The sequence below is a fragment of the Macrotis lagotis genome, chromosome 4 (genome assembly GCF_037893015.1).
Source record: "Macrotis lagotis isolate mMagLag1 chromosome 4, bilby.v1.9.chrom.fasta, whole genome shotgun sequence".
NCBI classification, from domain to species: domain Eukaryota; kingdom Metazoa; phylum Chordata; class Mammalia; order Peramelemorphia; family Peramelidae; genus Macrotis; species Macrotis lagotis.
This window is the reverse complement of record NC_133661.1, coordinates 95,416,400-95,444,090: the sequence shown is the minus strand read 5'-3', so window position 1 is coordinate 95,444,090 and position 27,691 is coordinate 95,416,400. Positions and strand designations below refer to the sequence as shown.

Below are 27,691 nucleotides of genomic sequence, written 5' to 3'. Positions count from 1 at the left end.
TGTTAGCTATCCTTCTTAATTTTGTATCATTTTTGGTTTTGATGAGTAACCCAAAAGCAGGTCTTCTGGGACAAACCAAACTACATGCAAAGAAGGTGGTGTTTCATCTTTTTTCAATATATAGAGGAAGGAAATATCTTCCAAGAAATCATAGGATTTAGAGCTATAAAGAACTTGGGAAATTATTTAATCAACCCTTCATTTTGTAGTTGAGGAAAGCAAAGGTCAAAGAATTGGAGTGATTTATCTAAAATTATCCAGATAATAATTAGAAGAGTCTAAATTTTAACCCAGGCCAAAATTCAGCACTCTTTTCTACACCATCACACTCTCTTTTTGAAGTTTGTTCTTAATCTTGTATGGTCTGCCCTGATGACATTTTTTCAGAGAAATGAATATCTCTAGGGTATTATTTCTTGGAGGTTATCATGGTCAGTGATGCATTTTTCTTCAGATGTCAAGGAAAAGAAAACATTAAAAGCAGATTACTTAAACTCAATATAATGGGATTGCTAAATTCCTAGAGACAAGATTCCACAGTCTTTCAGTCAAGAAACTTTCCAAGTCTTAGAATCAGTTCCTTTTTCTCCTTCTTGAAGAACAACAGATTCTGTGCAAAGGACATCTGATTTGTCTAGGCCTTTGAAGTACGACATTAGAGAAGAACAAAATGCAAAGAATTAGACTTTTAAGATCTAGGTTTGAGGATCTGTTACTAGCTGTGTGACATTAGAGTATCATTTAACCTCTTGGATTCTTATTACTCAAATTATGAAAGAGGGACAAGTCTCTGCCCTACATACCTCAATCAATCCACATGCCTTGAGGGGTTATTGTGAAGATCAAATGAGGTAGTCTCTGGCAGAAGCACTCTCAACAATAAAGCGCCATATAAATACCTCAGTTCCTTTATGGATGTGTGATCTCATGTATGTGGGTACACTCCCTCCATGGGTGAAGACTTCAATGGCTCCAAATCTTCTTATCCAATGCCTTTCTTGTTCATGTCTTTCCTTAAATTATCCATAAGAGTCTACCTAACACACCAGAGATCTTCCTCTGTTTTTTTTTAATATTCATGAATACCAAAGGTCTGTCCATTGGTTATTCATCACCTTTGATACATGATGGTCCACTTCCTTCTCTGATCATAAATAAAGATCATACAATGTTATTTCTAGAAAAAATAACAGTAGTTTCATAGCTACTTCAACAAAAAAACCCTAAATGCTGAACCTAACCAAATAATGATCAAGAAATGTAATAAGAAACTAGAATGACTTGTGCACCAGATTTCCTCCCTCTCAAAAAATAAGTCAGCCAAAAACTCACAAGCAATGGGAGAGGAAGCTACCAGTAAAGTTAGTGTTTGAGTGCAACCTCACAGCATAACCAGAAATAGACAGCCATGAAGTATGTAGAGTTCTGTATCTCTTAGGAACAAGGCTACAAAGAAAACCTCCATATGGTCCAAATTCCAAAGGGTGAAGAAGTTTGGAAGTGAAGTGGCAATAAACAATACACTCATGGCATCAACCAGACCAGGTCAACCTAGAACTCCCAGGTCACCAGCAAGATCTCTCCTGAGATATTACAGCCCAGTGTCAAATAGTTTAACACCAGAACTGAGATGATTTTATCAGTGGAAATTATATTAAATAAAAGGCATTATGATATGACTTGCCACTGTACCCTAAGCCCCATGGATCTTTCTACCTGACTTGCAATTGAAACCAGTAGTCTTTGTCCTTTAAAATATGAGTTTCTTGACCATTGTACTTTTCTCTTGCATCTCTAGTCCTTAATGATTTGTATAGAGTAAGTGCTTAATAAATCTCTCCTTCCTTCCTTTCTTCCTTCTTCCTTCCTTTCTTCTTTCCTACCTTTCTTCCTACAGGGTCCTGAAGACTCAAGAGATATAGGGCTAAAGAAACAAATGACTCAGATAAGATCAAACATGGCTGAACATACCACTCAAGAGTGTCAGCTTGGCCTTGACACAAAGTCTCAATTTAGAAGTTAATGCTGGAGACAAGCAACAAAACCAAACCAAACCACATTGAACAGTATAAGGAATTATTATAGATCCAGCAATACTCCAAAATCCAACTTAGAAGGAAATAGTATTTCCATTAAAACTGCAACCAGAGATTCAAAGAAAAAGAGACCATTTTTTTTCTTAAGGACTGATTGAATACCTAGAAGAAATGAAGTAAGAGATAAAAAAATGAAATAGAATTTAAGAGGAAAGAATTAGACAATTAAGAGTTTACAAAAGAAAGTAGTTAACTTGCCCCAGGACTCCTTGAAAACCTAGTGATACCATGAAATAAACAAAAAGACTGGAAAAAAGAGAAAGAAATTATATATTTAATATTGTAAACATCTGACCTGGAAAACAAGTCAAGAACAGATAATTTACTATCATTGTACTCCCTGAAACATGATAAAAAAAAAAACCTGGATAATATGCTTTAAAAAATCATAATTAAAAACTATTCAGATCTATTAGAATTCAAAGGCAAAATAAAGATAGAATCACTAATCAGCACTTTAAAGAAACCCCACAAGGATAAGTCCAAAGAATTATAGCCAAAATTAGAGTTTCCACATCAAAGAAAAATTGCTTCAAGAATTTAAAGAAGTTCATTTACCAAGGAACCACAGTCAAGGTCACACAAGACCTCATGACTTCTCATTAATGTTATTAAAGTTTGAAATATGATATTATAAAATGTAAAAGGCATAGACTTACAACCAAGAATAACACTCTGAAAAGCTGAGTATAATCCTACAGAGGGAATAAATGGATCTTTAATGGAATTGAGAGTTTTAAAGCATTTCTGATAAAGATACTAGGGATAGAACTTAGAAATGTAAACACAAAAGTCAAGAGAAATCTAGAAAGGAAAATGTATTTGCATAATTGTGATGAGTTTTTTTATGATGATTCATTAGCTTTTCAATAGGGGGAAAAGAAACAATTGTACTTTCAGAACCTAATTGTCTTCAAAGTGTATTGAGGGAATTAAATCATATGCCTTGAAATTGTATGGTTTCTGAAGGTTTTAAGGGGAGAAAGAGAAGGGAAAATAAAATAAATACACTAGCATAGAAAGGTGGAAGAAGGGATAGAACTTGCTATCTCATAATTGGGATGTATATGGACGATGGGGGGAGCAGGGAGAGGACATCAGTGGATTTCACTTTTATCTGAACAGGACAGAAAGGAATTCAACACATGCATCCTTGATTACATCACACACAAATAGCTTGGTGTGGAAATACATCAAACTTTAAGAAAGAAGAGGGAAAAAAGAAGGAATGGGGAAAGGAGAGAATTATTAGCCAGGATAATATTGATGGGGAAATAGCCTAAGATAGAACTATCTTTCTGTTCCTGAAAAGAGACAGAATAAAAAATTAGAAAATTAGAGAAAAGAAGAGGAAAGGGAAAGAAAAAAAGCAGAGTCTAAGGAGAGTAGCCAACAAATAGAGAATAGCTAAACTATTTGTAATATATGAATGTAATGGAATATTACTGAGTTGGAAGAAAAAGTGAAAAGATTAATTCAGAGAATTCCAGGAAACATAAAGAAATGCAGTGTGAACAGAATCTTTTGAACAATTTATATGAAGGTAAAGACATTGTAAAGGAAAACAACTCTGAAAGAAGCAAGAACTCTGATTAAAATAATCAATCCCTCCCTCCCTCCATATGTCCATCTATACATAACATACATACATACATCTATACATTTATTCATTCATATGATTCCATTCAGAAATAGAACTAGGAGTTCTTCCTGTTTCAGAATTTGAAGTAGGAACGTTTCTGTCATATCTCACCCTAGAAATGACTAGTAGAAAAGGACCTATGATGTCTGTGCCAATTTTGTGTCTAAATCTTGGAAGAAGAACAGTAATAACTAACATTTGCATAGTATGTTAGGGTTTGTGAAGTACTTCGCAATATTATCTCATATGATATAATAATTAGCATTTATATATAGTGTTTCCAATGTTCTAGATATAGTGCTAAGTACTATATGATTATTATGTTATTTTACTCTCCAAACAACCCTGGGAGGGAAGAACTATTATCTCCACTTTACAGAGGAGGAAACTGAGGCAGGAAGCAGTTAAGTGACTTGCTCAGAGTCAACATAGCTAGCAAATTTGAACTCAAGGTTTCCAGTCTAGTACTTTTTTCATTGAGCTACCAAACTGCTTTATGGGACTCAAATAGCAATCTCCCCAGGATTCTCAGGAGGGAACTATTTTTACTTTTAGCCTCAGGAGCAAAAATGTCACTTCAGTCATATGAACTCAAGAGTTGCTTCTACCCAGGAGAATTAGAGACATAGAGATTCTTTGATTCATCCTATCCTCCATGATGAGTATCTCAAAATTAGCAGAGATTTCAGAAATCAGTCTAATCCAACTTGTACATGAACAGATCTTTCCCCTCTTTACAACACATCTGGCATGTGCACATCTACTTCAAGACTTCCCATATTAGAGACCTCACAACTTATAGAATCATTCCATCTTATTACCCCTTGCTCCAATTAGTGTGAAGTTTTTTTTTCCCTTATATAGAACCAGAAAGTTCACTTTATAACTTTTAGTCATGGATCCTAATTCTGACTTCTCAATCTAAGATGAATAAAAATAAGTTCTTGGTCACCTTATAATACTTATAATATTGGAAGAGAGCAATTTTTTCTCCTCGCTATCTCCACTTTCTACCTACTTATCCTTGATGTTACCACCTCCCCCTGCAACTGGAATCCTCTGCTCTTTCCTTTAGAAATTCCTTAACTTCCCACTACTCTTCTAAAAAAAAAAGTTCACTTCATAACTTTGGATAATGTTCTGAACCTTTTTCCTGAAATTTCTGACCCCCCCCCAAAAGCTCTGATATTTTAAAGGTAACAAACTTATTTTGAATTATGAATACTTCTTCCATATGTACAATTCAATAAAGTTTATTAAGCATTCTCTATATAAAAGGCACTGTAATATTTCAAAGTTTCAATCATTTGTGATTTTTGTCAATGACAATATTTTCTCCATTGATGCAAAGAATAATATCCTATCATTTCATCCCTCTGTAGTTGCAAGATTTCCTATGGCCAAAAAAATCAATCATCTTACCTCATCTTCAATATAAACCTTTCCAAATTTGGTTAGACAGACAACAGAAAAATAGGATATCGCCCTTGAAATCTTTTCAGCTTAGTTAAGATATGCTAGAGATTGTTTTCTACTGACATAATTTTGAGAATACAATATTTCACATGGCACCAAGTAGCCATTTAGCAAATGTCTGTTGACTTGACACTGGTTTATCTCCATACTGTAATGAAACATTGTAATGGGACATATAAAAATACATGTCCCATTTCTCTTACCCAAGCAACAATCAAGCTATGATCATGGTGCCACCTTGTGGCTAATGTAGAGAAATTTCAGACATCTCTACCCCACCATCTCCTTTCTTCCCTTTCTTGTGGGAAATTTTGTATAAGCCATATTCTTCCCTTTCCTTCTGTCTTTCACCACTCACAGCAAAATGATACTACCTTAGGCAATCTCTTCCTCACATGTACATACACATCCTCTTTATATTCCTTCCTTTATTCCTTCTCCCTTGAAACTTTTGCCTAGTTATCTTAAATAAATATCTCTCCTCTATTTGGCTTCCCTCCCTCTATGTTCTATGGGTAAGCCCAAGGAGGAGCTGATCTTAATTATAGTTGACAAGTCTAAAAGTAGAAATATTGATACACAGCTTTATCAAGGAAATGAATAAGTTTTGACAAGAAATAAGAAAATGAGAATCAGCGTCAACCCAGACCTCTAAAGACCTTGAACACACCCAAATCTCCCTTCAGAATCTTTACCATTTCTTCTAGTCCTGTCATTTAAGGTAATAAAACAAACCTGTTTTAAGTATGAATTTCATATCCATAGTTTTCTATTTTAAAAATTCTGCAACTATATTATGTTTCAACAATATCAAAATTATTCCATCATTATGTCTATTACTGTTTGCTAAATAGGTTATTGTGGGCTAATCTAGGAACTATTAGTAACTATTTTCCCTGGATGACATTCCAAGTGTCAAATAGTCAATTTACAAGCAAATATTTGGAACACAACACGCTAGCAAATTGAAATCTTTTATAGTCCCGCTGCTTTTCCTGGGGACCCTTCCTTTTATCATAATTACAGGTTGTCTATATCCCTGGATCATTTAAGTAAAATCCTGGTCATGGCATATAAAATAAGGTTGTATGTTAGGGAAATATTGATCTTTTAAGATTCTACTCTTTGTCATTTAATGAACATCTTCTTCTCTCTTCCCTTATAAAATGAAGTATGTAGAGAGTCTAATATATGTGAATTAATCTTCTGCATATTGAGTTGGTCGCTTTTCTTGGCCAAGAATGTTGTTCTGCACAATTTTTTTCTCTTCTTGTTGTCTTTTTGTCCTTTTGCTTTAATAACTGTCTGGACATTTCCATCTTTAACTTTTCTTTAACATCCATCCTACATAGTCACCATCTTGGGTAGAAAAATAAAATTTTGAATAATGCTTAGCCAGGATCTTGGAATTGCTCCCTACCTTAAAGACCATAAAAATGAACCTTCCAGGTTCAGAGGGGCTATTCAACTTCCACAGCTAAAATGATCTTGACTGCATTAGCACAACTATATTTAATGTACAAGATGGAGCAAATGATAGTTGGATTGTGCTCTCTGTCAGTCTACATCTTCAATTATGCCTGTTTTAGAAGAGAAAATGATCAAAATGCTTAGAACTACATTATTTAAGAAATGAATGAAGGAACTTGGGATATTTAGCCTCCTAGATAAGAGTAGATTCCAGGGAGTGGGAGCAGCAATATAACTGTCTTTAAATACCTCTATAGGAAGTGAGAGAAAACTTCTAAACAGTTTGTCACACTTTCTTGCTTGTCTGCTTAGGATAGACTTATTCACCTCTGCTTGTTAACATCCTTCCCAAGATTCAACACCTGGTTCTTATGAAGTCTTCTCTAATTTCTCTAACTAGAAGTGATTTTTCTTTCATCTGATCTCAGAAATTTGTATTTCCCTGATATGTTTATATAATGGAGGCCCCAAAAGAACAAACACAGAGGCCAAGGACCAAGGTCCTTTCATGGGGCCAAATGTCCTCAGACAGGAAAAGACCCTAAGGCATTTCTCTTTACAACTTGGTCTCTCACCAGATACCATGATTAAAAGAGTCACTGAGATCTCTCCAAATGAAATGAGGCAAAAGAGGGAAGGGCTGATGCTGAAAGGCTTTTTGTAATGCCTTCTCAGCCAATCAGAGTTTCCTCTTCAACATATGACAAATCTACTTGAACCAGTTACAGAATGCACATAGTCTCCCATTTAGGTCTTTTCATATATATATATATATATATATATATATATATATATATATATATATATATAGATAGATAGATAGATAGATAGATAGATATAGATATAGATATAGATATATTTTATATGTTTATACATATATATATATGAATAATTTCTCCCTGAAATAAACTCACTAGCCTAGAGCTTATGCACCAGATCCCCATTACACTCTTATCTTGATCTGTCTTGTATTTATTTGTGGTCACTTCTAATCTAAACTTCTTGAGAGTATCATCTCATATTCATCATGTATCTCACTCTTTATTTTGTAGATATAGAAGGCAATTTATACAGCCTTTAAATGAATGAATAAGGTACAATAAATATTTGGACAGCTGCATTCTAGTCCTTGCTTGCACATGGTTTCAGGGTGAAGAAGACAGCATGATTTGGAAGAAGAGAAGAAAAAAATATGTAAATAGAATATACATACACACACACACAGACAGAGAGAGAGAATACACAAAGAATGCGAAAAGATTTAGTGAATTTGCAATCCCCACCCCCAAAAAAATCTCTTAAAACATAACTGCAAATTATTTCAAAGTAGAAACTTATTTGAAAACTCTTGGTCTAAAAGCATTTGAGAGAGAAATGGGTGATCAGAACTAATCTCTTGTTCTGTACCTTACACCTTATATGGAAATAACCAAGTATTTTCCCCTCAGTCTGTGACTTAGTTTGCTTCTTTGGTGAGGATAGGAAAAATAAGAGAATGTAAACATCTCAGGAAGCTCATTGGTCAGAAGAACTAGATTGCATACCCCATATTAACTTATTTATCTATCATACTGTTTATAGGAACAAAGGAAGAGGAGGAAAGAAGAATAGAATTATTAGGTCTCCCTAAGGGAATTTCAGAAAAGATACCAGACAATAGAGGAACAGATGGAGACAAAAGGGAAACTATTACTAGAAAGGAGGGAACTAAAGTTTCATTCAGAAGGCACATCTAAATCTATAGAGTTACAGCTGATGCGTGGGCTCCAAAGTATGTATTGATTTTAGTAATAATAACTTACATTTATATTGTTACAGTTGCAGGGATGTTTGGACCCATTATCTCGTTGGAGCCTCATACAATAACAACTCTATTAGGTAAGTAGTTAAATTAATATTTTCCCCATTCAACAGAGGAGGAAATGGAAATTGTTGGAAGAATAAGCTGTTTGTCTTGCCTCTGACGGACTTCACTCTCTGACCTGGCATAGTAGAAATCATCCCTTTTGGTTCAAAGCCAGATATACTATATGTGACTATGGGAAGAGTTCAGAAATGATTCTCCTATGTGCTTACAATGGTTATATCAAATATGACAAAACATCTGGATGAAAATGAAAAATTCAGTCAATCACCTGGATGTTCCCAAACACATCTGTACTAGTGGCAACATTTTTCACTTCTAATTAGGATGTTTTGGCTTTGTCAAATGAAGTTTTTAAGATTACTGCAATTCAATGGATGTTATTAATTGGTTGATTCATTTCTTTTGTTGCTCTATTTATAACAAAAGTAATGTGGATTAGTCATTCCCCTTCACTGAGCCTCAGTTTCCTCATTTTACAAATGAGTTTGGACTAGGTTACTTTTGAGATCCTTTTTCAGCTCTAAGATAATGTGATTCTTGGTTTCTGTGAAATGAAACAAAAACAAGTTGGAATATAGTAGAGATAATTGTGTCAGAGAGCCCAGTGACAATGGTAATAAACCTCTACAAATTGTGAATGCAGCAAACTTGAAATCTTATCAGCTCCATTTCACCCAAAACAAAACATTTTTTTAGACTTTCCTTGATGCTACTTAGAGTTGAGAGGAATTTGGAAACTTGATTAAGCTAAGTTAAGGTTCCCAGCTTTGATCAGCATTCATTCCAAATAGTCTTATATGGATGTTGCCTTTAAAAATAAACAGCCAGCCCCAAGCACCATCTCTGCTGAGTTCTTACACATTCTACATAGTTTCTGTGTTTTGTTTTTCAAGGTAAAGAATATGAAGTGAAAGCTTCTCTTTCAATTCCTGTTTGTTTAGGCTATTAAACTAAGATCAACTGAGAAATTTCCTATGCTGTCCTATCTTAGCCAACTTTACCTACTTAAAAAAAAAATCACGTCTCCTAGGAATCCCCTTCCTTTCAAAAAAGGTGATTATATGTAACTGTCTAGAAATTAGGAATTTATTTTCTTTAAGGTTTTCATTATTGATGGCTCTTTCCATTATAGTAAATTGGGACTGCCTGATTACATTTAATCTTTAGATTCTAATATTTAGCACTACAAACTTGTTTTCTTTGGAGACATCTGATTTGTACCAATCTGAGCTCAGGACAATTTTCTTTTTCTTCAAATGTGTGCTTTTTTTCCTTCCAAAGGAGCACAAAGCTAAAGGCGAACAGAATGGTGCAATCTGTTGAACTCTTCTTTCAGATTTACATTAAGCGACTGCAGAGTGGAGACCATCAAATCCCTTTTATTTATTATTTAGGACTCAGGGGTGAAAGGCCAGTATGAATCTACTAAGCATATCCAGTTAAACACATGTTGAGCTCCCCAAATTCCTTTTAATTGATTACCCTCTATACTTCTCCCTATTCTTCTCGTCCCCACCCCCACCCTTCAGGCCTCTTGTTCCTCCCAAATATGTAAAAGTGAATGATGGAAAACAACTGTGTTCTTTTGAAAAACCATCCTTGATCCATAATCTTGAGATGTTATTGTTTTGAAAATTGATTTCTGGAATGTACATATTCTTTCTTATGATAAGTAGTCATTCTACCCTAGTGCGGATTTGGTGAACTGAAATTGGGTATACATAATAATATTTGAGAAGTCACCTTTTTGAGCATCTCAAAGGAGTTTATCATACAGGATTTGTTCTGTCTATCTGTCCATCAAGGATCCTTAATCTGGATCTTATATGGACTCCAAAGGATTTCTGGATTGATTTTAGAACATAAACTTGGATGGGAAAATTTACATAATTGTTTAACTTATCTTTGGTTTCCTCTGTAATAATATATATTTTATTTTATACATTTAAAACATTTTTCTGCAGTCCACAGACTTTATCAAAGGAGTCCCTGACAGGAAAAGAGGTTAAGAATACGTGGTCCAAATGATCCCAAAGGTGCTGGAATGATGTAAAACTAAAGTCTATGCTCAATCTTTTCCATGATTTGGAATAAAAGATATTTAGATCTTTTAACTAACACTGCAAGTTTTTGTTTTCTTTTTTCCTAGAACTGAGTTGAGTATCTGAAGGGAAATAAGATAGTGATTACTTCCTTTAATTTTCAAAGAAGCCGCTACTAAATATATGGTATTCACACTGGAAATGGGGCAGAGTACCAATGACTCCAGCACTTTGGGGGCACAGACTATTCCAAATAATTGAAGTATATAATTTAATTCATGATTTAAAAGTCAGACTCCAGACTTTTCTTGGAAGAAGAAAAAATAAGCAAGAGAGTAAATGAGATCCAAGTGAATAATTTTCCCCTGGTTGTTCAGTGGAAAATTTGAGAGTTTGAATTTTACCAATGACAATAGTAGTCTGTCTTAGTAATATAAAAACAACTTAAATGCCATTTTCAAGGGTATATTTAGAATCAAATTTAAAAACTAAACCAAATCTTTAAATTCAAGGCTGTTTAAGAGCATTTTTAAAAAAGTATTAGCGTCCTTTAACGTTCCTGACTGGCACCTAATGATTAGGAAATCATTGTAGAGTAAGACTGGAAAATACAAAGGAACAATCCAAGTGTGTGCGTGCGTGTGTGTGTGTGTGTGTGTGTGTGTGTGTGTGTGGAAATGCACAGTAAGATATTTGATATGAAATATGTGCTAGCAAGTAATGTAGCTTAATGATAATTGCTTAGTATATTTGCGCTTCACACACTATGAAAATAAGTTAGACATTTCATCAGAAAAGTTAAGCTAGAAAGTTAAGAGTTTGAAAAAGTCCCAGCATATGTTGATTTGTATTGTCACCAAGACGTAAAATTCCATATTGGTTGATTGAAATTTCTCTTTGATCTCTAGAACTATCTAGAAACAAAGTAAATCTACGAAATCAATATACTCTCCAAGACTTAAAAAGGGAAAGAAATGAGTTAAGTTCGTGGATTTATTTCTATTGAACCACTGGGAGAACTTCTTAGTAGACAGCAGATATGGAGCGCCTTGGCGACCCTTCCAAGTATTTTCAGGTAGATGCTAACTTCGGGGAGCAGAGCCACACAGATCTTGGAGAAGTGAAACCTGGAGACGGGTGGGAAAAGCCAGTCGGTTATCTCCTTGCAGCTTCCTATTTTTGGTTTTCTTCAAGAATACTGCGGATGGGTATTTAGTTTAAAAAAAGTAAGACTATTTCATGGAAGTAAAATATTCATTATTATTGAAAAACTAACGTGGAAGCCGAGAATCTCCAGCCATACGGGGATGGCACTTTTGCTTCCCCAAACTTTTAAAGTTTTGCTTTGCTGTTTCGGCTAAGCTAAATCGTGCCCCCAGAGGACCTAGAACAGGACCCCCTGAAGTCGCTGACAGGCAACGGAATCTGTTGCTCTGAAAGATAGAGGAGGGGAGGGGGTGGAGACCAGCCCAGGGTCCATCTCCTTGGCCCCCTCCCCCAGTTCCTTCTCTGCGGGTGATAGTCGTTCTCTGTCTTTCCTTTCCTTTCCTTCTGACAATTTCCCAGAGGCCCAAGTGGCAGAGAGGTCTGGTAAGGGATAGGATGATTCTGAACCTTCTGTCTTCTGCCCTGCCCTTCGCCCGGGACTGCTCTGACAGCCACGTTTCCTTGGGAGCTATCAGAGAGAGAAGTAAGCACCCCCCACCCCCATGTTTCTTTGAAACTACAGTTCCCACCTCTTCTCCGAGATGCGGGTCGAGCCCCCTTTGGTCGGTTGCACACAACCCCCTCTACCTCCACTGTTCCATTTGCGAACTCATCATGGCGTACACACGGACGGAATTCATTCATTCATTCAAAATACATTTAGTTAGTGCCTACAATGTGCCAGACACCACATGAGGTTCTGAGGATACAAAAAGAGGCACATTTTCTACGCTGGTCGAACGCGCTTCATTCAGTATCCAGGAGATAACTGCTTGAACGCAAAAGGAAACATAGAATTACCTGGACAGTAGACTTTTAAATGGTACACTGATCATCCAAGGTAAGGAGGAGGGGGGAATCTACCAAGCTTTGGTTGGAGCTCGAAAATAACTCAGACAGCACTCCCATCCTTCAGATTAGCTTTCCAGAGACAGAATCCAAAGACTTTGAAAGAATCCGATCCCCACCCCACCCTTCTTTTTGCCAGCTGTGCCGGGTGGGGACGGGAGAGGAGGAAGAATGAAGTATCTTCTTGTATGACCCCAGGATTAAAGATCGAGAGATAGATGGGGGCCAAGTGCCTCCCCCTCAACTTGTTTGGGCTCCTACCCGTTCCCATTATTTTAAGATGATTATACCAGCGGGTCTCCGGAGAAGGGACCGGATGGGAAGTAAGCCTGCCGCTGCAAAAGGCCATATGGAGGTCATTACGCTGAGTGTAGAGACAGGCGAGAGATTTTCCCCAACGCTATATGCACCCGCGCCCGCGCGCGCGCGCGCGCGCGCACACACACACACACACACACACACACACACACACACACATCACATCACATCACATACATTCGGGTTCAGATTCCTTCCAGTCCCTCCCTCCCTCCTTCCCAGCTCCTGCCAGTCCAGCCCCGGGAGGTCTCCGAACCGCTCCTGTCAGGGCGCAGCGTCCGAGACCAGTCGGGGCCGCTGGGGTATATTGCATTTCTGCCACAGCCTTTGGTTTCTCTGTATAGTTGAGCGCCCTCCTGCCCCGGCTCATCCTGTTCAGTCCCTGGAGTGACTGTCGGGGCTGAGAACCTTACTTAGACTTCTGAAAATCGTGTGTGCGTGTACGTGTGTCTGTGTGTCTGTGTTTGTGCGTGTGCGTGTGCGTGTCTGTGTGAGTGTGTGTATTTGTGTGTGTGTGTGTGTGTGTGTGTACAGAAAGAGGGAACTACTAAAAACTCAGCAATTTGTTTCCTTCTATTGTTCGTGCGCGGGAGCTCCTTGGGTTGGGGGGGGGGGGAGAGGTAAATCGTAAGTAACTGTGCTAAGCCAGCCGAAGCTCCGGGGAAAGGATCGGTTTTTTTCTGTGTGTGTTTGCGTGTGATTGGGAGAGGGTGACTGGGCGCGCGTCCTAGAAAAGACATTCACGCTATTGTCCAAGTTGGGGGCGGGGGGCATAGACTGCAGGGAGATTTTTTTTTTCCTCCAGCTACACCCAGTCACTGGGGCCTGAGTTTGTTATGACTGCACGCGGGCCGTTTCCCTTTCGCTTAGGGTCCTCCCCGGCTAGATAAGATCTTCGCTTCCAGTGGGCACATCCCCATGGCTTTTGGCTAGTTCCTTCTTCCAAGCCCGGTTCTGTGAGTGCGGGAGAACTTACAACTGAGCCAGCTGATCACGCCTGCTTTCCGCCGTTGCGTCCCCTCCCTTGCGTTCTCAACCCTACCAACCCGCCCCCCCCACTTCACCCCGTTCTCTCCCCTTTGCACCCCACCCCATTCGGTAGAACCTCTACACTTGATCCAATCAGAGCATACTCTGGCGTGGGGGGAGAGATAGGAGAGGATCTTTTCATTCACTTTCTATCTTAGTCTCTTGTCTCGGTCTCTTGTCTCCCCTCCTCCACCTTCAGGTCTTCCCTGCCTCCAACTACCAGGGATGTGAAAAAAGATACATTTTACTTACGAAAAAGTTACAACCTTCTTTCATAAGTCCCAGACAAGCCCAACATTTCTCTGTCGGAAGAGATTCATTATTATCTAGAGAAGCAATCTGGTTTTGCTGCGAAAGAATGAGACCTAGAATAGAGACAGATCTGGGTTCAGATTCCTCCCTTGATTCTTTTAAAATTTTGTTTCTTATTGTGAATTGCCTTTGATTCTTGCTTGCTGTGTAATAATAAGCAAGTCGTTTAACCTCGATAAGCCTAGTTTCTCCTCCGTAAGATGGGAATAACAGTAACTAACTCAAGAAGGGATGGCTGGGAAGACAGAATTAAATTAATATTGGGAAAGTTGCCTAAATGTCCGTGTTAGCTAGGGAGGTCGTTTCAGTATAGTAGATAGAACACTCTGGATTGGAAATCAGAAGATCTGAGCTTAAAACGCAGCTTCTGTCATGTACTGGCTTTGTAACACTGGTCAATTATTTAATAGCTCAGTTTCCTGGTCTGTAAAATGGCAATAACAATTCTACCTAATACTACACTATCTGCCTTAACGGGTTGTTGTGAAGCTCAAGAGAAATATACTTAAAGGATTTTGCACACTTTAAAAGTGCCATCAATATGTTAATTTATAGCACTCTCTGATGAGAGCAAGATACTGCAATGGAAGAGTAGTCAAAGAAGTCGAAGGTTTTCCTTCCATCCAGGTGTTATCTAGGGAAGACCAGTGGAGTCCGAGAAGATGAGCAAAACCCCATTCCGCAAAGGGAAAATGTGAAGAAGCTTCTTGCTTTTGCTTCAGATCAGAATCTGGACTATGCCAGAAAGCTAAATGTCAACTGGGCCAAGCCTTTTGGACTGCACTGTTCGTGCCTCATCTCCTGAAGGGAGGGAGAAATGAGAGAGATGCGAGTTACACCATTACTCACTCACGCCAGGTTTCGCAAAGTTAGGGATAAAACAGGGGTAACCTCCGGTTCTTTGGACAGAAAATACGAAGTTTCAAATGAAAAGGTGGAACATAGAAAGGAAACAGATCATCTTTCCAGAGTGGTTGGCCACTGCGGTGATTGCTAGCTCGTTTGTCCCTCCTGAAGCATACCCCAGAAACAACGAAACAGAGAACAAGAGAAAAGTGAAGTGGGGCCCAGGAGACTCTCAGCCAGGGAATGTTTTAGTGTCCAGGAATTGACTTGGCAACAATTAACTGAATACCACTACTCAGGTTTAAATACTGCAAAGAAAAAAAAAAGTCGAATTCTCTTTTCTCGAACCTCATCTCCATTCCCAACAAATTATATAAATAAAACCAAAGCCATATTTGAAGATCTTGTTGTAGGTCTCCTATCTCCAATAGGTTGGGACCAGATAGTGAGGAGCCCTTGATTGGGGTGGAGGGAGAGGAAGGGGGGGTCAGCTTATTGTAAAGATGGGGGTCTGTCTGAGACCCATAGAAGAAAAATTATCCTGGACTTGGAAGTCAAAGGTCTCAGGAGACCCTGAATTCTTTCTCTGTCATTTAATAGTTGAGTCATCTTGGGCAAGTCATTGCACTTTGTACCGAAGCTTCCTCATCCGTAAAAGGAAAGTGTTGGGCAGCTAGATGACCCTTAAGATCTGTCAGAATTAATATTCTATGAATGGGTTTTAAAAAGCAAATGAACCCAGAAAGTTAGGGACTGGGCCAGAACCCAAGTTTCACTATGCTTTTGAAAGTTCTGAGAGAGGGGAAGGTGAGTGTATGCTTGGTTGAGTGGTGGTTGGGAGTTTAAGATCCTAGGTCACACATGAGTTAGCAGCATCAACAGCTATGGGCTACTATGGACTAATACACTATTAATCCGAAATTCATTTCTAGCTATTTTTCTGTTGGAGGAAAAATATCTGGGATTATCAAAGCGAGAAGAGACTCCCAGAAGATCTATGGGTAAGGAGGAGGGTTACCAAAAAGAGGTATGACCTCATTTCGAAGATTTGGCTGAGGAGAGGGAAATAGTCTTCACCTGTCTTTGCAGAAAGCTGAATTTCACTGAACAGTGTTCAAGGAATCAAAGTTTCGAGAACCATGTCGCCCACTCGAGGCGGGAAGAGAATGAAAGAACAGACCTTTCTTATATTTTCACCTGGTTGATCAGCACCCCCCCAGGATGCTTGTGGGCCACCATCGCCCCTAAACATGTTCACTCTATGCGGGTTTCCAGGAAGAGGCGCGCGGCTTCTATTTCCACTTATTAGGTGCATACACCTTTTGTAACTGAGGGAAAAGAGAACTTCGGAAGACGGGGAGAATTACAGGCGAGGAAAGGGAAGAGAAACAATTACCCCTTGGCTAGCCCTCTTCCCCTCCCCCTCCAAGGAAGACGTTCCTGGCTGAGAGAACAAGGGAATCTAAAACGCCAAGCTCTTGCTCCCTTTTTCCTCCTCCGATCTCATACTAACTCCCTGCTTTATCCTGGTCAGAGCTGGACCAAACAGCTCAGCCAGAGGAGAACTTTAGTGATCAGAAAGCGGGATGGCCAGGTTCCGCGCGTTCTCAGTGGCTTACGCGCCGGGACCTGACCCGTCCTCTGGTCTTTGCGGGTTCTTCAACCATTGGCTTGGAGGCGTGGCCGGCGTGGCGGGGAAGTGACCGGCGGGGAGGGAGCTTTGTTATCCATCTCAAAAGAGGAGGGGGGGGGGGAGGAAGAAGGATCATTTGTTTAAAGTGATTTTATGTCTATAATGCAGAAACACCAACTTCCCAGAGTTTTGTGTAGAAGATCACAGAAAATCCACCAAACTGGAACTGATTGATTTCGCCCTGAAATCTGTCCCTACACACCTACCTGGGGTGGGATTTGAACTCTTGGCGGCAGTGGGGGTCGGCGGGTTAAAGGTAAGGAAAATGTGCATCTTTTTTTGTCTTTGGGAAAGGCTACCTCCCCTTCTCTCCCTTCCTCTCCCAATCACCCTTGTTCAGTCTCTGGGCATCTGGACTCTAGGGGGGTAGGGGGCGGGGGGGATTGTGTGGAAGGATAAAAGTCAGCTGTTTCGTGGCGGAATAGGCTGAGAACTCTCTGAAAAGCAGGTCGATCGAAACTTCCCGAAGGACCACTAGGCGGTGCTGCTCACACACCAATCTGACTCCTCTGCTGGTAAAGTATTCCTGCTGAGAGCCGCCTAAGTCTCAGAGAAGCCGGGCGGGGTGGGGGTGGGGGAACATTCATTTATTTCAGTGCCACCAAGCAAAGAAAAAGGAATTAAACGTCCAGGTTTCGTGTTTGTACCGTCTCTCTCCATATGTGCTGAGAAACTAAGAATGTAGGAAACAATCTGGTGAAATGCAAACAATTGATACCTTTATACACGGGAGACTAATTTACCCAATTTGGGGATATTTCTAGATATTGCTCAGCCAACGCAGGCTTCATTTTTTAATATAGCCGCATTCCAGACTTATAGCATGCCATCAGCATACTGTAAAGCATAGAGGTGAATCCTGAATTTGAGTCTCTATATACCTCAGCTAATCAATCCTGATGTAAATAGATGTTTGTGTGTCTGTGTGTGTGTGTGTGTGTGTGTGTGTGTGTGTATCCACCTATATCAGTCACAAGGTGTTTGGTGTCTGCATCACGCCATCTTACATACACACCGAATATTGTCTTGATAACAATTCTTTGGGCAAGAAAGAGCTAGTAGCTTTCTTCGAGCCCAGATCTGAGAAAAGGAAGGAAAAGAGAAAAAAACAAAAACAAAATCACATTCTTGAAATCCCACTCTGAGAATCCTCTTGCTTGAGGACATCTCGGAAACCTAGCCTAGGGAGCATCCTTCCTTCCTTCCTTCCTTCCTTCCTTCCTTCCTTCCTTCCTTCCTTCCTTCCTTCCTTCCTTCCTTCCTTCCTTCCTTCCTTCTTCCCATTGCCTTCGTAGACTTGCTCCAGGGTTTCTAAAGGAGTAACCAAGGATTAGAGCTCTGGTCCCAGGAAAGACTGCCTCAAGCTAGGATCGACTCAACTTTGCCTCGAACAATCTTCATATTAGCTTCTTGAGTGTAAACTGAGTTTTTGATCAGATAGTTTGGTATCTGATGTCTACATTTATCTAGGGCGTGCACGCCGGCGAGCACACTTCTGAGGGTGGAAGGAGTTTTGCGTCGTCTCTTTCTATTTCTCAGAATTGGAAGACTTTGACTTTGCTTGGATTCTGTTTGATGGCTTCAGTCTCTGAACGCTCAGCACACCTTTGACCTCACTGGTTCAAGGACAGCTTCCCTCTGATTGGACCCAGTCACCCTTTCCATGTCACCACGCACTCACGCACGGACCTGAACCCGAGATATGCTTTCACCTGCCATTATGGAGTCTAGGCCTTAAATCCTGAGACGATCCTGAGACGATCCTGAGACAATCCTGGGGTCCAGATTCGACTGGGTAAGGTGAAAGGGGAGAATGGGAGAATGACGAAATCTCCAAAGAGAGCTTTAGAGCTGAGTTGAGTCCTGCCTTCCACGTCGCCACCTGTTAGTCTGCCGGGCTGCGGAAGAGGTTCGGGAGGGAAATCAATCAACTGTTGGCCTTCGAAGTCCCTGAAGCGCCTTGGAAGCAGAGAAGCAGCCAGACTACGGGCTCGGGACTCTCCTCATCCTGTGCACCTTGGTGGAGCCAAGAAGCCCCTGTGCTTTAAGGAGTAACTCACCTTCTTGCTTCGCTTGTGTGTCGCGGGGTTTGTGAACCTGTCCCCTGTGTTTCCGAGGTACAGGAGAAGATAGATTATCCCGCTTAATACGCGTTTAAGGGACTGAAAACCAGGGAAAATCTATTTATCGATATTTAGGGCTCCTAAGAAGCGCATTAAATTGTGTATTTAGTAGACTAATTGTCTCTCTTCCTGCTCTCCTTCCTCCAATGCACACATGCTCAACTCTCTTACATACACACACACACACACACACACACACACAGAGAGAGAGAGAGAGAGAGAGAGAGAGAGAGACTGGTAGACAGACTGAAGTTTCACTCAGGGACTGATTTCACAAAGCCTCATATGAAGAAAGCGAAACCAGGAAATTTGTGCAGCTTTGGAGCAAAGTTTTGCATCGGGCTGGTCAGGGTGAATAACTCACTTTGGAAAGAAGGTGGGGGGGCGTGATTTATAAACAACAATTCCCTTTCCACTACCACCCTTGCTGACCTCAGAGGTGTGGGAAATTTTTTTTAGGATATTTTTAAGGGATAGGCCTGGAGACAAGGAGAATAAATGAAGCTTCCCTCACAAACATCGGCCTCTCTCCGATACTATTCTATTTTAAGCCTAAATCCTAATGACCATGCCTCAAGTCTAGAGAACGGGGCAATCCAGGAAAGTTTAGGGGGTCCATCTTTCTGGGACTCAATGGCTCCACCACAGGAGCAACTAACTGGATATCAGAGGCCTTCTCCAGCACAGGGGTCATAATTTTAGAAAGGGCATTTCAGTGTCGGTTCTCAGTCGCTTTAGAAGGCTGGGGATGCTACAGTTCTTTGGCTCTCAGCAATACCTTTTCTAATTGCACACCCATCATTCCCACTTCTCAACTTAACTCCACGCTACTAATTAAAAACACATCCAACGCTGTTTGGGTCCCAGCATCCTGGGATAGTCCCCCGAGACTGGCTTCCAGATCCCTGAGAGTTGAATTCATCTAAACCCTTTGCTTCTGACCAGAGATGAGTTTCCTCATCAGCTGGGACCCACTGAGTTTGACGTTACAGGCTAAACACTCTTCGCGCCCCCCCCCCCAGTGGTTTGGAAATTTCCAAAGTTCGGCTCCAGAGCCTGGGGACCTATGGCCGGCGGCGATGACCATCGGATGACTGCAAGCACACAAGCTGTGAAACTGAATAGGGTGCGGACAGAAAAATGTTTTTCTCAAATAAGATTTCCTCCGGTCCTCCTCAACCCAATCTCCTCCTCCTCGAGTCTACAGGGATCCCAGATTTGGCTCTCCGGATTCATCTTCCCTGGACATGATTTACTTCCAGCGACTAATAGGCCCAAGTTTCGTGTTTCTTTTCGATTGGAAAAACTATCGGGTGTTGAAAGCGTACACTTATATCCCCAGGGTTGCTAGGATCATCTCAATACTTACAAACTCTTTCGAATATTAATTTACTTCTTATAATCCGGGCTTGGACAGCGTTTTTCATTGTTTCTCTCCTTCCCTTCCTCCCCCCATTACACTTACACACACATATATGCAGACACACATACAGACACCTACATACATATACACTCCAAGAATACTCTAGATTCCATTAAATCTCTTTACTATTCCTAGACAAAGTGAAGAAGTTTGTGTATTTGAAGGATTTCTTAACTTTATGATTGTTTAATAAGGGATGGACGGATGGGGTGAAGGTCGAGGCAAGGAGTAAATCGGAGGCGAGTGATGGGGGGATTTCCCAACCTTTTAGAAGAGGCTGGGGGGAGTCCGTTTTCCTGCCATCTGTCTTCTAGTCTCCCTCGACTCAACCCACACACCCTAACACCACCATCACCCGGGGTGGTGGTTTCTTCCCCTAGATTCCTCATCCCAGGGAGCCGGGCCCAGCTTTTCAGTTAGCTCAGCTCAGGCCCTCAAGGAAACCACCAGGTGCAGTTAAACTCCCTTGGGGGGAGGGGCGGCCCTGGGCAAAGGGTGAAACCCAGGACACGACCCCTGCTCCACTAGCTTGGTGCTAGGAAAGAAACCCTGAAAATGTGTGTGGGAGGGAGGCAAAGAGACTTTACCGAAAAGAAACTACAGGATTTCCAGGCAAGTGCCTTTTACCTACTAGAGAGGGTATGTATATATGTGCAGATGGGTGAGTATGTACAATTTGCCAATCTGGGCTGGCTAAAGAAATGGCAAGTTAGAGGTGGGGTATGCAAGAACTTTTTAGCATTAAATCTCCAGTCACTATGGCGGTGATATTCCTAGGAGACGATTCCTAAAGGTCTTTTCCTACTAAGTATGGTCCAATTTTCTGAAGGGATTTCCAAAGACAATACTGCCCCCCCCCCGTGACAACATTAACAAAAATAAATCGATAAACAAACAACCAAAGAATGGAGGGAAATGTTGGGAGGGGGACAAGTGAGGGATGGCATCCCCCACTGGGCAAAAAAAAAAAAAAAAAAGAGATCCTCCAATAATCACTTTCAGAAGAAATGTGTATCCAGACGCGGCGTTTTTCTGTTGTCGCCTTCTCAAAATGTGTATATCAAGCATCTATTTCTGTCTCTCCCCCCCTCAATTCCCACCCCCCGTTTCCTCTTCCCGGTCTACTTTCTCCCAGGTTCCTCGGCAACCTATTCACTGAACCCAAGCATTTCTGCGACCTAAAGATAAATTACACCGCCTCGGCGTAATAGATTTAAAGTACGCCAGATTTTTTTTTTAATCATTAATTGTAAACGTGAAAAATACCTGCTGGTACTCCTCTTTAGAAGAATGTAATTGGGAAAAAATAAAAAGAAAGAAAAGAAAAGAAAAAAGGAAGGAAAGAAAGAAAAGAAAAAAGAAAAAAGGGGAAAAAAGAGGCGGCTGATGAATAGATAATAGATCTTTAACTACCAATAAACAGTAAGCAGCAGCCAGCAGCCTCGGGATGTGATCATAATTATTCCTCGGCGCGAACCAATGGGGATGAGGGAACTCAGCCCTAAAATCATCCCAAAACCAAAGGCGAACTCGAAAATACGGACAAGGTCTGGAGCCTGCGATCCAACTCACTCTCACTGTTCCTAATCCTGTCCCTGACTGAAGCCTGTGATTCAGCTCCCTCACACAGCTCCTGGTCCTCTCCTAGATTTAGGAATTAACAATCCAGGGTGGGGCAGGGTGGTAGATGCCTTCCTAAATGACTTTAGTAACAGCAACAATAATAAAGATAATAATGATGACCGCTAAGACACAAATTCTATCTCCCTCAACCGTACAGAATCTCTCCCCTCCGCCCCCGAACTTTGGAAGGAAGCGTTTCTATGTGTGGTGGTGGGTGTTTAGAGGGTAGAGGCTCTAATCACCGTCGAGGAGGAGGGGAAATGGGTGACTTGATTTAGAGAAGGGATAAGTTAGCAACAGGCTCCGATGGCCTATTTCAAGAGGGTGCCAGGGTGTCGATTTGCCAACTGCCTAGCAGGGCAGGGTCTCTGGATCTGTCTCTGTCCCAGAGACCCTTTGGAATACAAGTTTGGAAAGGAGGAAGCTGGGTAGCAGAGAAGGGGAGGGGACAGCTCTCAGAGTTTACTCTTCGCCTAGGAGACAACATGAAGTTTTGCCCTCAGGAGGGGGGAGGGGGATGGAGAAATATAATAGTTTCCCCTACCCTCACCCCAAGCCAGCCCCCTTTAGCCCTCCCCATGCGTCCCATTCCCTCCTCCCCCGGGCTCAAGTCTGGAATGAGAAGCGGCGGAGCGCGCGGGAGGAATCTGTGCTCTCCTACCTGCCCCCGTGGCAGCTGGCTCGGGTTGGGAGGGGAAGCTGCGGATGGTGGCGGCGGCAGCGCCCGGCGGGGACTCTGCTGGGACCTGGGCGCCCCGGAGGGAGTGGTGGTAGAGGTGGAGGAGGAGGCGGGGGAGAAAGAGGAGGAGGTGGGGAAGGAGGAGGAGGAGGAGGAGGAAGAGGAGGAAGAGGAGGAGGAGACGAAGAAGAAGGAAGAGGAGGAGGAGGAGGGGACGGAGAAGGAGGAAGAGGAGGAGAAGGCGCAGAAACTGCAGCTGCCGCCGCCTCGGAAAGCACTGGGAGAAGGCACAGAGCCGACGAGACCAGGAGCAGCGAGCAGCTGAGGCAGCCCCCGACTCCGTTCCACTCCGGGCCCGGATCCAGCCCTCCAGGTTCCCAGCCGCTCGCCTCCCTCTGACGCACTTTAAAGAGTCTCCCCCCTTCCACCTCAAGGCGAGTAATAGCGACCAATCATCAAGCCATTTACCAGGCTTCAGAGGAAGCTGTTTATGTGATCCCCGCACTAATTAGGCTCATGAACTAACAAATCGTTTGCACAACTTGTGAAGAACCGAGTACATCCATGGATTGTCTTTGGACTTAGGGTGCCCTGCCCGCCTTTTGCAGAAGAGAGGAAACTTTTTTTTTTCTCCCTCGAGAAACTTTTTCCCCCTTCTTTTCTCTGCCCGCAGCTCTGGGTCCCTCACGCTACCTCGCCAAAAAAAAAAATACCCCTCCCCATCCCAGCCTGCAAACTCTTCTGGAAGGATTTTTTTTTCTTCTCTCATCTTTGGGTGCGTTCTGGTTCAAGATTCTCGGGCTCCTTCCCATTGCGTTGCCTCTCCTCTCCCTCCCCTCCCCCCTTTTCTCTTCTGTTTTCTTTTCGACAGCACAGCAAAAATATCATTTTTTTCTCCCCGAAACTCGGCGTCGGAGCCAGCGCATTGCTGACGCTCCGGAGCGGGGGAGCCCCCAGGACTCGCTCCGCGGCGCAGCATGTTCCAGCCGGCGCCCAAGCGCTGCTTCACCATCGAGTCGCTGGTGGCCAAGGACAACCCCCTGCCCGCCTCGCGCTCCGAGGACCCCATCCGCCCGGCGGCTCTCAGCTATGCCAACTCCAGCCCCATAAACCCCTTCCTCAACGGCTTCCACACGGCAGCCGGCAGGGGCGTCTACTCCAACCCGGACTTGGTGTTTGCAGAAGCCGTCTCCCACCCGCCCAATCCCGCCGTGCCGGTCCACCCTGTACCGCCGCCGCACGCCCTGGCTGCACACCCCCTGCCCTCCTCGCACTCGCCCCACCCCCTCTTCGCCTCGCAGCAGAGAGACCCATCCACGTTCTACCCCTGGCTTATCCACAGGTACCGATATCTGGGCCACAGATTTCAAGGTACGTGCCACGTTGCTTGGGTCCCTGCTCGGCTTTTCTGCTCCCCTGTCCCCCCCTGGCTTCCTCAAGAGCCCGACCCCATCGCAGCTGGATTGGGAGTGCGTCGTTCCGAAAGGCCTTGGCATGTTATACCTCCCGCTTTTCTGGGATCCGGGCTCCCGGGTTAGGAAGTCTTGCAATGGGAAACTTGTGCTCCCTGAGTAAAAGCAGAAAGAGAGCTGGAGGTTCTAGCTGCTTCACCGCCCCTTTCTCTCCCCAAAATGAGCTGACCCTTTTAGGGGAAGGAGAAGAACAGAGAAGTTGTCACAGTCTGTAGAAGGTTTCAAAGGGGGGGGCACTGGAGGGGGAAAATTCCCGTATTCATTGTGTGAAGGTAAATGCAGGAAAAAAAACTGCGAGTCAGATTGTTTTTCCTCCACCCCACATCACCCCCCAATACTTTCCGTTGCTGCATCAGCCCTGGGGCTGCAGAAGGCAGCCAACCCCGACTGCATTTGCCACTTTTGCCTCGGTTTCCTTAAAACTGTTTTTACCTTGCACGCCACACCTCCTTCAGTCGCAATCTGACCACCACCCTGGCCAGAGCCTCTCTTCTCCTCTGGGAGTGGATTCCAAACCACCATCGATAAAGTCATTTTTTCATTTAGAATTTTTAGGGATGAAGGGAGAGCACTAGTAACAGATAAGGGTGGAAACGTCTCCGCGTAAATTACAGCGCCCCGGAGCCACGGCAGAAAGGCGGGTTTAGATTCGTTTATTGTTTTTCTTTCATTAAAAGAAATTTACCCATTTGGAGATAAGAACTAGTGAAGGCTGTTTGCTCGGTTTTTTCACAATTTCTTTCCCCCTCACTCTCATTTTTTTTTCACCCGGAGGGAAAGAGAGAGAGAGCGAGACTTCGACCGTCAAAAAAGGGTTTAGGGAGCAAGAGTAATTAGTAATCAGATGAGGGAAAATAGCCACTTTTGAGGGCAGTCGATCAAAACGCAGCTGGCCGTTGATTAACCCTTAATGTCCCTGCTAACGGTTGTAGGTAAAGAAGGGGTACCCTCCCCCTTCCCCCACCACATGTATATTTTCCCTTAAAAAACCCTGACCCGAGGTCGCCCCAACTCTGTCTGAACTTGATCGCTGAGTGTGGGTTTGTTTATAGTTTTTTTTTTTTTGTTTTGTGTGTTTTGGGCTGGGATTTACTAGTCTTACTGAGATCTCTCTCCACTACTGGCTATGGATCTTTTAGTAAAGTTTAAGATTTTCCCTCCTTATTTGACGAAATAACCAGGGACCCTCCGGAGGACAGACTTTGCAAACGGATTAACGTTCCCCAAATAAACACAATGATTTCGATCACAACAATGATTTCTCCTGGTCTCTGACAACTGGGGACAGAAAGAGCTATTTCAGCTAGGAGAAAGGATAATCCCAGCAGGCTGCTGAGATTAAAATTTAAAATCTCCTCCCCGAGTGCAACAATAGATTATCTCTTCTTTCTCCTTCCCCCACTATCTTAAATACTAGTAATAAAAATAAAAAGACAATCGTCGAAAAATATGGAAATCGCAGCTCCTTGCTTTTCCAGCCCGAGCGAAGTGAAATCAGGAAAAAAAAAATTAAAAAACCCCAACAAGACAAATATCATTAAATCCCTTGCCGAATGGGAGCCCCAAAGACTGGGGCCGCAGCGCCTTTTGCTCTCCCTAGGCCCGTTTGACAAGTTGAGAAACGGGGGAATAAATGGGGCAGGTCAAAGGGAGCGAGCAGGCGGGCAGAGTGCGCTCGGAGCCCAGGAGGCTTCGGCAGTAGCTCGGACAATCTGAACCGGTCAGACCTTGTCCTCCTGAGCCGGGCTTTGGGGCTGTGGGGCCGAGCCGAGCTTTTTTACACCAGGCCGAAACCCAAGGGATTTGTAGAAAGTTGGGGACGGGGATATAGGTGTGGAGAGCTGAGTGAGACTCAGGGTAGTGTAATCCCCTCCCCCCAAGTAGAGAGTGGGCAGGTTCTTCAAGTTAACAGGTCCCAGCTCTGGGTCAGATCGAGCCGGGTTGAGGGCTGCTTCCCGCCGGAGCACTTTGGCCGGACTGCTACAGAGGAAAGGAGAGGAGCGGGCTTCTTGAACCACTTCGTTTTATTTGGACTTTTAAGAGATGACTCGAGTTACAAGATATTCTTCCCCCTTTTCCTTTCCTCCCCCCTTTCAGGGCCGTCAATATTTATCCTTACTTCTAATAACCCGATTATTACAATAATGCTCTGAGAGTGCCGGTCCAGGTCCCCCTTTCCCCCTCTTTCTATTTTCCATTCTTGCACAAGTCTCTACTACAATGAAACAGTTAGTTGTAATTTTTGAGGGGCAGAGGGAGTGGTGGGATGGGAAGGAAAGAGAAGAGTTGGCTTTCTGACTTAGGGAAAAGACTGAGGGGGCTCCTTGAAGCCCAACCTAGCTTGGTGGCAGTAAAACCTAGGGAGGGCTAAGGGGGCGAAACTTGAGTTCCTAATCCAAACTCTGCTCTTCCCTCCTCCTCAGGAAATGAAACGAGCCCAGAAAGCTTCCTTTTGCACAATGCCCTGGCCCGAAAGCCCAAGCGGATCCGTACAGCCTTCTCCCCGTCCCAATTACTGAGACTGGAACATGCCTTTGAGAAGAATCACTACGTGGTGGGAGCTGAGAGGAAACAGCTGGCTCACAGCCTCAGCCTCACGGAAACTCAGGTAAGAGAGGATGCTGGAGGGCCATAGGTTGCCAATACGGTGGTCGATCGGTGCTGCTGGGGCAATCCTTGGGGCAGAGGCCTTTATTGGGAAGGCTGCCATGGGGGCCAGAAAAGAGAAAGGGCAGAACTGCTCTGTTCTCCCGGCCCCAGGTTAGTATGTCTCAAATGGTTCAACTCCACGGAGTGAGACCAGTTTCTCTGAAATAAGTCAGGTTACTCTAAAGTCGCCGGGAAAAAAAAAAGAGTCGGCACCCAGAGGGGACATCAAGAAATCTCAGTGGAATTCTGATTGGGTAGCGGGGGAGGTAGTCTGAGTCTGGCTTGGAAGGTTGTGGAATCTCAGAGATCCTTTTAGTTCAGCCGCCTCATTTTTCTGAGAAGGAAAATGAAGTCCAGACTTGAGTTGAGCCGATGTTCACATTTAGGCAGCTTGGAGTTTGGACAGTCTGGACTCTCCTCACGGCGAGTCCTTCTTACCTACTCTTTGATTGTTTGTTTACTTTTTGTTGTGTTCGTTTAAGGTTCGGGGGGTGAAGGCCTCGTTTGATTTCGATCCACTAGGGAAGATTTGTGACTTTCGCGGTTTGCGGGGCGTCGGAGTGAATTTAGGAATCCATAGAGATTGGTTAGAGAGGATTTTGTTTTCTATTAATTTATTTTAAATCTAGTAATTGGGGCAGAGTGTTGAGTTCCTCCCTCCGCGTTCCCCTCCTCCTTCCCTCCTCCTCCCTCTCCCCCACCCCCCATTGGCCTAGCTTTACCAGTCCCTGGAAAGCTAGGAAGAAGGCAAGGAATTATAAGAAGGATGTGGCTGACTGGGGCTAAAGGAGAACAGGCCACAGACTAGTGGCTTGTTCGTCTGGGTAACCAGGGCTTGTGTTTGCAGGAGGCAGCCTAACAAATGAGTTTTCAACT

At 42.8% G+C, this 27,691-nt stretch overlaps 1 protein-coding gene and 1 long non-coding RNA gene across 3 annotated transcripts in view; one reads left to right on the top strand and one right to left on the bottom strand.

Annotated features, from left to right (window-relative positions):
• LOC141521232 (uncharacterized) overlaps positions 1-23,074 on the bottom strand; it is an 82,688-nt gene extending 59,614 nt beyond the window's left edge. Inside the window, exon 1 of the long non-coding RNA XR_012477871.1 lies at positions 22,677-23,074. This is a non-coding gene — a long non-coding RNA (uncharacterized LOC141521232). The remainder of the gene's footprint in view (positions 1-22,676) is intronic.
• EMX2 (empty spiracles homeobox 2) overlaps positions 22,891-27,691 on the top strand; it is a 9,471-nt gene continuing 4,670 nt past the window's right edge. Inside the window, exons 1-2 of one of the 2 annotated variants that reach the window (XM_074233559.1) lie at positions 22,900-24,065; positions 26,590-26,774. In XM_074233559.1, coding sequence (XP_074089660.1) covers positions 23,672-24,065; positions 26,590-26,774 — 579 coding nt within the window. In that variant the 5' untranslated portion in view covers positions 22,900-23,671. Of the gene's footprint in view, positions 24,066-26,589; positions 26,775-27,691 lie in introns of both variants that reach the window. The other variant, XM_074233560.1, reaches the window with a different exon arrangement.